Below are 11,080 nucleotides of genomic sequence, written 5' to 3' on the forward strand. Positions count from 1 at the left end.
TATAGAAGAGAAAGGTCAACAGAAAACCTTTACACCTTCATTGTGGACGTTATGGCTGCATCCACACAAGGCACCTCAAAACACACCCCATGCACATGATTTGGTTCTCTGCATTGCATATTTGCAGCACAGAGCAAAATTCAGATACTGGAAAATTCCAGTACAAAAAAAAAAAAGGAAAAGAAGTGGGGAGGTACATGTGGCAGCAGTGAGTGCCACCTGAAACTGAAGCCTGGCCAGCCAGAGCCATGCTCCAGCTGCTGGCCAGGTTCTGCGTGGCTGAATCACCACCGCTGGAGCACTGGGAGGGCCCTAGGACCCCATACAAGGCAGCTGGGATCAGTTCAGGTACTGGTCCTAGCCTTACCTACCCCACCCTGAGCATTTTTCCACACACTACCCCACATACAGGGGCATGTGCCAGGGTAAAAAGCAGTGGCACAAATTTGTGTCACCGTTTTTTTCCCCGTGGCAACTGCACACCCCTGCTTGTGGGGATGTGGCCTATGTGGCTTGTTTGGGTTCTTTTAATTACCTTCCAAGTGGAAGAATGGAAGACTGCTCACACATACTTACCTTTCCTCACAAAAGCATTTAAAAGAGTCCATATGGCTCACTGTAGCTAGAAATTAAATTTCCAGAAATTTTCAGAATTAAATTAAAAAAAACTTTTAAAGATATACTAAACTAGCCAAAAGAGGTGAGGAACCCAAAACTATCCACTTATGAGGTGAAGGTGAAAAACAGTAGTATTTCTACAACAGATGTTACTCAATGGAATAACTTGTGTTTTCTTGAAAACGTAAAGGTCTCTGGGAGTAAATAATCTGTTTTCCTCTTTTAATTTGAAGAATGAATAACTCTTGATGCGTCAGAAAATACCAGAACATAACAGACTGTTTTTGTCAATACTTTCTAAAAATAAATAGCTTCTTTCTAAGGGCCACAAACATCTGCAGGTAAATTTGACTGCAAACTGGGAAGTTATACAGTCTGTGAGCTGCTAATTAAATCTCAGGTTAATAGCATGCGACAAACAGATGCTTTTTGTAGGCAATTTAATGATTAGAAACAGTGCATACCTATAACACTGAAGCAATAAACAAAGGAAATGCCAGGAGAAAAATAAGTTCTTTCTAAAGGCCAATTTTTTAAAAAAAGGGAATTTAAAACTGGTCCCAATCTGTTAGCATTTTGTCCAGGAGTGGAAAGGGAAAAGGAACAAGGAAATTTGCATTCACATTTTATTACAAAAAAGAAATCACCTACTATATAAAATGTTTTTATATCAAAGCCTTCTGTAATCTCAGTCTAAAAAGTTTTAATTCAGGGGTCAATATCCACCTTTGAAAATAAACTCAAACAAGGAAGAAACACAAAAATTTCCAAAAGGGGGGAAAAAAGGTTTGTTACTCATTACATATTTTAAGAATGGATATAAATACAACTGGCTTTTCATCCAAAATAGGGAGCAAGTGGTAAACTGAAAACATAAATACATAATAATAATGCCTCAATGTTTAAATTTGTAGCTAGGGAAATTCTGTCCTTTGACATGATCAGTTTTCTGATTCTAAATGTACAAAGGGCTTCTGAGTAAAGGAACATACTTCAAACTGCCCCTCTACTATCTCCCAGAGCAGCATTTCCCACAGTCTACAACTGAAACCTTTGCATGGCTCCTTCTCCTTAAAGGACAGATAATAAATAATTGGTAAAATCTCTGCCTTCCTCGACTACCTCTACAAGAGTACAACTCATTGAAAGATAGTCAAAATGTAAATGAGAGGCATGCTCTGCAGATGGGAAGAAAGGCTGAGGATCACTTGTGTACCAGGGACAATTCAGGGATGAAATCCATTCTGCCAGGGCCAAAACAGTTGTGAATGTCCTAACTGAATCAGAGTTGTTAGGATGAGAAAAGCACATGGAAAGAAATGGATGACACATTCTTCCCATGGGATCATGAGGTTGGAGATTTGTACAATGTCTGATCTAAAAGGTTTTTAATAAAACAGTAGATTAGTATGATTCTTGTGACTATTTTGCTGTAAAAATGTAGATAGGGGATCTCTCAAAGAGGGAAATGGAAGAACTTCACTGGATATTAGAGAGGTAACACACATTTTAAAGAGAGTAGAAATGGAACAGCACAGGGAATCTAACTGATTTTCTGAACTCTTATGTGAAAACTCCTAACCTGAGAGCACATGAAATGAGCCATTTGCTGACAGCATGTCAAGTATCATACAATTTTGTCTGGAACCAATTAATGAATAATCAAAAGAGTCACCACTAACATGTCTTTGGCCCAGCAACGCAACAAATATGCTAAAGAGATGGCTTAGGCAGAAGGAAACAGGACCTTTCCCCACATGTCCATACAGAGAGGAACTGCAGCAGCAGAAACTCCTCAGCAGCCAAGAAGAAGAAAAGAAGCAAGTTGTTAAAACTGACTCTTAAAAACTCAAGACTTTGGAAGATTCAATAAACAAACTTACAGGGAATATATGGACTTCCTGTCCCAAACAAGCTTTTGGTAGTGCACTGCACAGCTAAGGAAGGCAAACCCAAAGGCTTAGTAGAAGGAGAGGGAAGTCTAACCAAAAAAACCCTCCTAAACTCCTTTTAAGTAGTGAGGATTCTGGAAGGCGAGCTCTTGCATGGATCCATCAGTTTCTCTTGGTGGAATTCTTTTACAAAGCCACCAAGTTCCTGATACTATGCTCACATGCCCCTCATGGATTCAGCTGTGAAACCAAGTCCTCTCAAGAATGTGCTTAAGCTAACAGGTGGAATTGAAAACACTGGTTTGGCTTCGGTTTTGGAAATCTAAGGCAGCTGGATAGTAGGTCCCAACTCGGAGAAGGAATGAGCTAGATACACTGTCAGCAGTCTGCTCAGACTTGGTGAGTTTCCTCGGAAACAGCTGGAATCCAGTGTTTCAGTATTATACAACCACAGTAATCTGGTGTGCGCCTAAGCAAAAAAAACTCAATCAGGGCTATGACCTATATGTAACCAAGAGAAACTGGATATCCCTGGTTGCAGCTAGTAATTAAAATGACAAGACTGTTTAGCTACCGTGTGACTGATTTGAAACTCCAAGCCATCTGGTACATTTAAGTTTGTAAGAAATGTTATACAGGGGAAGATGGCTCACATCCTTGCTGCCCACCTCATTTTTCACCCAGCATAGTATCACTTGTCCACAAAAATGCATGCCTCCTCCAGCCTTTCCACACTACCTGGCAAGAAATTAAAATTCTAGACTGATATTTATGGCTGCATATTGATATGTATGTTTGACTAGATAAGAGAAAAAATGAGTCATTTCAAGCAACTATATTGCCTCTTCTGAATCAAATGGGAATTTTTATTAACAGTGTGAATACACATTTTTCACTAATGTATGGCTTAAAGCTCTGCTATGAAAACATCCTCTCTTACCACTATCACCTCTTCCAAGATGAAAATCAGGAACAAATAAGACTAATCTAGAATCCTTTGGTATGGTGTTTTCAAGAGACCATACGTAGCACCATTAAATTCACTGTATATAAGGGGCACAGCTACATGAGATGCTAACTGCATAGTAGCTGAATGATACTGCTCAGTTGCATGTCACAGCATGAACAAAGTGCTAGCACACTACTGCATAGTATTATTAGGCTACTGTGCAGTAACGTCACTTAAAAGGCATTCACCAGCGCTACTGCACAGCAATTCTGGTTACCGTGCATTCATTTAGTACTTGATTACACAAGTACTAAATAAATGCACAGTAACCACTATACAGTAGCATTTTGTGTAGACATGCCCAAGGTGTAGGTTTTGTTAATGGCACCCTAAAAGTATCAAGACACACAAGGCAATAAGAACATATTACATACCTGTCATATACATTAAGCAGCCAGTTGAGAGACATATCTACACAGAGGGGAACATTCACCAGGTCCTTGTGCTTTTCTTCAAGTCCACTGTAAACTGTAGTGAGGCAACTGATCACATCCTGGACACCAACGAGCTGGTCATTTTGGTTCAGCTTGTGTTCTTTGAAAACTTCATTTGTTGTGTTCAATTCCAACAGGTCCACTAATGACAGACAATTATAAATAAAAATGGCATTACTAACAATATCTCAATATTCCACAGCTCCACCTTGAGTTCTCAGCTCAATCACTACAGGGAGGATGTTAGTTGAAAGAAACGGCTTTCCTTAGTAGCACTGTGGTAAAACACCTCTCTGTTAGCTGCAGTTCACTGCTATTTTTGTTTCTTATTTGTTTTTGGGGGGGGAGGGTTGGATAAAACAAACAATTAATATGCTGAGATATTACAATGGGAGTTCTCTGAGTCCATCAGAAAGCAGAATCTGGTCTGGATTACTAAATGATAAACAACTCTAGTCAGTGCAAAACAGTGCATATTCTTAGGTATTGATAGAACAAGGCTACAGTTATGAAGTACTAGTTTATCCCTGATGGATAACAGTGTAAGCTAGGTGATGAGAAATAAAAAGAAGAGTTATTATTTAACTTTTTCTAACAGCAATTGAGATGAAGAATAACTTGGTATAATTATGGAAGGACAGTATGAACCAAGTGCTGGTATAAACCTCAATGACAGTTTTGATCAGATGAGTTAGAATTTTAGCTAGTAGTAGTAATGGTTTCCTGGCATCCTTTTCCATAGTAACCTACAGTATGAATCTAAAATACTATCATCCAGGGTTGTTCCTTTCTGTGTAGAGTCAGTAGTGCATGAACATTATAAATGCAATTTCTCAATGGAAATAAGACTTGACAGTTCTAGGATGAATAATAAATTGCTGCACACCGGCAACATAAAATGAAGACCCCAGAAGGGCAGAAGTCTTTGTATACCATGAGATAGGTTTAGCAGGGGCTAGAAAATGAGTCAGACAGAAAACAAAAATGGCAGTGGCAAAAACTGTACTGCTACTGGGTGTTTAGATACCTCTCTACCCTATTAGAGCAATTGAGCTGAGTTTCAATGAGCTGATATTAGGAGGTATCCTTAAACAATAATAGAACATTCTCAGCTGCATCGTGTCCAATTTACTTATTCTTATTTGTATATTGGGATATGGATAAGACAATAAAATACTTATTTCACAGTCCTTGCTCTTTCCCCATATTGACACATGTTGTATTCTGACTTAACAATGTCCTTAGAGACTGGGCACTTAAAGAAGTACTTATGAAAAATCTGCTACATCTCTTTGGCTTGGAAAACATGGCGTGTGCACATGGCAGGACACTAAAAAGGTAAAACATTTTGCCATTTGTATAACTGCAAGTAACTACTGGGCCTTGTGGTATGAATATAACATCAGACAATAGCTGAAAAAGGTAAAATATACAACAATCTCATGGAAGCAATTGAGAATCCAAAAATCAGAACATAAAGAATACAAAGAATCTCCAAACTATTGTTTGAAAAGACAGAGGTGATGTGAGAAAATGCTATTTAACCACACATATATGGGGTGCATCCACACATGCAGGCACATGTGTGTGCAGCAACTCAAATAGAAGTGGTGCAAATTAGAGCAGAGGTTTTTTGCCTCAGCGCATGTGCCAGACATGCACTTTGGTGTGCGGCAAATTGTGCCACTTGGGGAAAAATAACCCTGCCTGGCTCCTCCCGGATCTGCAGACAGGGGAAGCTACAGCCTGGGGCCAGCACCTGTGGCCCCGGCCAACTGGTATCTGGACACTACCCGCTTGTGCCAGCTGGACTGCTGCAGCAGCATCCCCAATTCATTTTTTTAAAGCATCCCAAAATCCATGTTCTTCCACAATTAAAACAAAAGACCACTATACACACAATGCTCACGGTGGGGGGGGGAGGGGAAGAGAGAGAGAGAGATCAGTTGGGAAATGCTTTATTGCTGTATTTACAAAGTTAAAGCAATTTGGAAGCCTACCAGTGTCTCTATCATCATAATAAAAACAATTCTAAATATCTGTATGTGTTGATGTGTGCTTTTGGTTTTCTTCTCCCATGCTGGGTGTATGATGGGGGGATTGCAGGAGTGGGGTAGGAAGGGATGTGGAGGGGGACGCAGGGTGGTGTGTGGGTAGGTGTGGGGCAATTGTGGGGGGATTGTGGGGGTACCTTGTTGGGGGCTGCTCAGGAGGGGTGGGTCCCCTGGCCCCCACAGGGTGCAGTCCACCCACACAGCACATGGACTGCCCCCCCTGCAGAGCCACAGTCCCTCCCCAACAGGGTCCTAGCCAACCTGCAGGAATACAGCCCCTCCTCCCCTACCCCACAGGTTCCCAGGCACCCTGCAGGGCCACAGCCCCCCCACGCAGGGCCCACAATATACCCCCTGCAGCAACAGTGGGAGTGGGGTGCTCATAGCCTGCTGCTGCCAGCCCCCCATAGCATGTCCCTGAGAGGCTCAGAGCTGGGGCTGCCTGTGCTGCTTGTCAGGGACTGGCACCCCTCACCAGCATCACCCAGGGGCTGGCGCCACTTGTGGACACTGTGCGTCACACTGACCCCAATCCTGCCAGCTTTAGGGCAGCTCGTGCTGCCAGGACAGGCCAGTTCCATGGTGCCAGGACCCAGCATGGTGCTCAGGGACAGCATGCTAAGCTGAGCCACATCCTGCCAGCACTAGGACTGGCACCATGAAACTGGCCTGGCCTGGCAGTGCAAGTGGCCCCAGTGCTGGCAGGACCCGGCCTGGTGCAACACACAGTCCCTACACACTGTGCCGGGTCTTGCTGTCATGGAACCAGCTTGGCTTGGCACCGTGAGCCGGCCCACTGCCACCAAGACCTGGCTTGGCTTGGCATGCCGTGCCTGAAAACTGTGCCAGGTCCTGCCTGCGGTGGCAGAGCTGCTTAACCCAGGGTGCCTCCAGGGAGGAGGTGCATGGCAGGACCTGGCCCGGTGTGGCTTGCTAGCCAAGTTTTGTACTGGAGCAGGACGTGTGGCTCCAGAAGGCATGGCTCCTGTGCAAATGCATAACAGATGCAAAGCCTGAGCCAGATCAGGTTGGGTCGGGCCAGTGGGGTGCATTTTCAATGAGGCTCAGGCACACCTGGAAAATTCACCCCGCCAGCTCAATCTGGCCCAGGCTCCGCAGCTAGCGTGTGTTTGCACAGGAGCCGCACCTCCTAGAGCTGTGCATCCCACTCCAGTGCAAAGCTGGGTTAGTGAGCCACTGCCTGTGCTTGGGGGGGGCCCACAGACAGTGCTGTACAGGCCCTGCCGCAGCCCCTGCATGCCACCTGCTCTGCTGTAGCCGCCATGCACCACCAGCTCTGCTGTGGCTGCCACGCGTTGCTGGCTCCACGCTCTGGCCCCGCACGGGCTGATATGCCTCGGGCCCCACACACCCCTAGGGACAGCTCTGGGGCTGTCACATGCCTGCCCCCACCCCACTCAGTGGCTGCAGTGCTGACAGCAGTGGGCAAGCCGAGCTGTGGCAGCAGCAATGCGGCGCTGTGTGACCTGGGATCCATACACGTTGAATGGACCTGCCCCAGCCCATCCAACACCATGCACTAGCCACACAGCACCGCAACGCCACCGGCTGTACCTGCAGCAGAGCCACAGCCACGCTGTCTGCTGCCACCAGTACCATAGGAGCTGGATAGAGGGCAGGCATGTGGCAGGCCCTGCTCAAGACCCTCCACAAACCCACACCCATACAGGCCATCCTCTTCCCTCGCTCCCCACACCCTCTAACATCCCCCTCCACTTCCCATAGCCCCCAACAACCCCCTCTACTCCCAACAACTCGTGACATCCCCCACCACTCCCCACAGCCTCCGACATCCTCCTGCCAGTCCTCACACCCAACCACGCCCACCCGTACCCATAAACTACCTAACTTACCCTTGATAGAGCTGGGGGCAGGAGCACCACAGAGATGCTCTGGCCAGAAACCAGAGCATCTCTCCTGGAGGACCGACTCCTGGATTGCCTCCAGGCATGGTCTTGACCCATGCCTTGCCCCGCTGTTCCACCGTGCATTTTTTTTTTTACCCCTGGATATCTAGGAGTCTAATTTTGCCCCCACACTGCAAATATGCAGCACAGGGAACCTTTTTTGTTCCCAAACATGTATCTTGCCATGTCTCAAAGGGGTTTGACATGCTGCAAGATGCACATGCACCCATGAAGTCCAAGACTGTTTAAGAGCATGTCATTCTTTCATACCCATTGGGTGTCAAAGTATGGGTCAGAGCTCAAAATTCTAACAACAGGTGTTCTTTAAAATCCTACAGTATTACACTTGATGTGTTGATAAATGAAACCTCCTCAGTATTAAAACAAACCTTTTTTGGCTTAAAGTAGAGATGCTTGCAGTTGGACTTTCCTAACACAAAGGGCTTTACATTGAAAACTTCAGTGCAAGCAGATACAGCAACTATTTTTCAATCTCCAAGACTTGAAGCACTATGCTCATGAAAATTAATCAACAGTATTTAAGATACTGAAAGAGTCCCACTTTTGACCTGATATCTGATATAACAAAAAATAGAACAGTCTTAAAGGACAGCACATTTAATGCACTTAAAAATGGAGGTATAAGTTAATGAAGTATACATGTGATCAATGTTCATGCTATTGAGCTGTACGGATAGCTTGTGGAGTGTGGCAAAAAAGGAATTCATAGCTTTGCAATATTCTGTACTGCACATCTGGCTGATTATATTGAGATCTATTAGGTCATCAGGAAGTTGTTTCCATTATCAGACACAAAATACTCAATTCCGTAAATTATTCTTGTATAACAAATACTATGTTGAGGAAATCCTAGCTCCACATTAGGAATTAGAAGGGGGCAGGAGGGGCAGGGGGAAGGAAGCATCTAAAAGGGCTCATAAGAATGTTTACTCTGCCCTCTCTCACACACCACAGCCAGAAAGCATTCTATCAAATCCCTACACCATGTCATAGATAGGGAGCAGGAGATAGAAAGGCACTGCCAATGTCTTGCCAATCCCTTTCCCAAAGGCTTTTAAGCAACAGCCTGTATCCAGATAGGGAAAGGTTTAACCATGTTCAAGTGCTCATGGTGGCTTATGGCAATAATACAATGTATGTTTTAGTGAATTTTCACTACCCCAGTTTGCGCCTTGCCAAATGACAGGAACATGCTTAAAGACTGACTCGTTAATTGTCCAATTAACTGAATGAGGCTCACACATCTTTCCTTTCTATACTATAGACACTTTCCTGAAAGAAAGCCATAAACAGAAGCAGAGCTATTCTGCATGCTTCAAGCTTGTGCGCTAAACTGGCTCAGGAGCAAGTGACAGCATGTAGCCGCTAATGGCAAATTCAAAGTTGTTGTGGTCTTGTAGTAAGCATGCCTGTGAAGTAGTGACCTTGTGAATGACAACAGCCCACACGAAAGCCAGGCTAGAGGAAGGACGTTGCCACACATTCTGGAAGCGCAGTCAGCTCCAGTGTTCGTCACCCTTTGTTAGAGTTAGAATTCTTACAAACGCGGTTTAATTTAAAATCACCTGCAGAAGCCCCGTGACACAAGTCTGGTTGAAAAAGGATTCTCCTTCTCCCTTCTGGTATATTTTATCTTTTGTTATCAGTAACAAAATTTCCCTGATTCGAGTTCCAGTGAATCATACAAGAATAAGAAAATTGCACAAGCCAGAATCAATACATATTTATATCCTAGCACGGTGAGTCCCAATACCAAAGTGAGGCCTTTTCATAGTACTCTAAGGATATAACTAAGTACTTTTAGTATATAACTAAGGACCTACCAAATTTGCAATTTTTGTGGAAATTTTTTAGGTCCCCCATGAAAAAGCCTGGTTCCTGCGAAAAAGCTAAAGCGAACAGCAACTGGATAGGGAGGAGATGGGGAAAGGAGCTGAAAACAGAGGTGGGAAGCCCTGGCATCCTGAAGCATGGGGGAGGGGGAGGGGGGAAAGGGAAGAACATCTTTGTGGCAGAGCATGGTGGGCCTTTCCTATGCAGAGGGCCCCAGAAGTCCCGTCCCTCTCTGGATATTGACAGATGGCCATCTGCAATCTCTTGGGAGGGGCAGGAGGGTCCCACACCTCTGACTGGCTGAAGGGCCCTGGAAGTCCCCCCTCTCCTCAGACATTGACAGATGGATAGCTGTCAATCTTCAGGGAGGGGTGGGACTTCCAGGGCCCCTCAGCCAATCAGAGGCATGGGAGAGGGTGCTGCACTTCACCATGAAAATGGTGACCAACACTGCTCTCAGACCATGAAATTGGGGGCATCCCCCATGAATTAGGTAGGCCCCTATATCTAACAGAATGGATCTGTAGGCTCCTTTCCTCTTGCACAAAACAGAGTAAAAAAATGCTTCCTTCCCCCGCTCATGCACCCCGCATAATAGAAAACAAAACAAGCAAGTACCTGTGCAACTGCTGTAGGAAACAAACTGTTCTGTTTATGATAAAAATAAATCCATCAAAATCTACCTCCCAAAGAACAGAATACAAAGAAGTATTATTCTACCTGTTTGCTCTTAAAAAAAGAAAGAAACCTCTCTTTCCAGAATAGAATCACAGAAAATTAGGGTTTCATAGTTTCTAGAGTTGGAAGGGACCTGAGCAGATCATCGAGTCCGACCCCCTGCCATGGCAGGAAAGAGTACTGGGGTCAAATGACCCCAGCAATGTGGATGTCTAGCCTCCTCTTAAAGACCCCCAGGGTAGGAGCCAGCACCACTTCGCTTGGAAGTTGGTCCCAGCTCCTAGCCGCCCTGACTGTGAAGTAGCGCCTCCTGAAATCTAAACTAAATTTACCCTCTGCCAGCTTGTGACTTTTATTTATGGTCACTCCTGGTAGTGCTCACGGGAACAGGGACTCCTGCAATGCCTGCTGGTCCCCTCTGACTAGTTTGTAACAGGCCACCAGATCCCCCCTCAGCCTTCTCTTGTGGAGGCTGAACAGGTTCAGGTCCCTTAGCCTCTCCTCATAGGGCCTGCCCTGCTGCAGCCTGACCAGTGCCGCATAGAGGGGGAGGATCACCTCCTTGGACCTGCTTGAGATGCATCTGTGGATGCATGACAAGATGTGCTTGGCT

The 11,080-nt window shown here is 45.0% G+C and overlaps 1 protein-coding gene across 5 annotated transcripts in view; it reads right to left on the minus strand.

Moving 5' to 3' along the window:
* Positions 1-11,080, minus strand: part of UTRN (utrophin) — a 541,506-nt gene that overhangs the window by 78,518 nt on the left and 451,908 nt on the right. For all 5 annotated transcript variants that reach the window (XM_019550130.1, XM_019550131.1, XM_019550129.1 and 2 more), the window contains one exon: positions 3,894-4,095. In XM_019550130.1, the coding sequence (XP_019405675.1) occupies positions 3,894-4,095 (202 nt within the window). The remainder of the gene's footprint in view (positions 1-3,893; positions 4,096-11,080) is intronic.

Source organism: Crocodylus porosus, unplaced genomic scaffold, assembly GCF_001723895.1.
Source record: "Crocodylus porosus isolate Cpor-Errol unplaced genomic scaffold, CroPor_comp1, whole genome shotgun sequence".
Classification (NCBI taxonomy): domain Eukaryota; kingdom Metazoa; phylum Chordata; order Crocodylia; family Crocodylidae; genus Crocodylus; species Crocodylus porosus.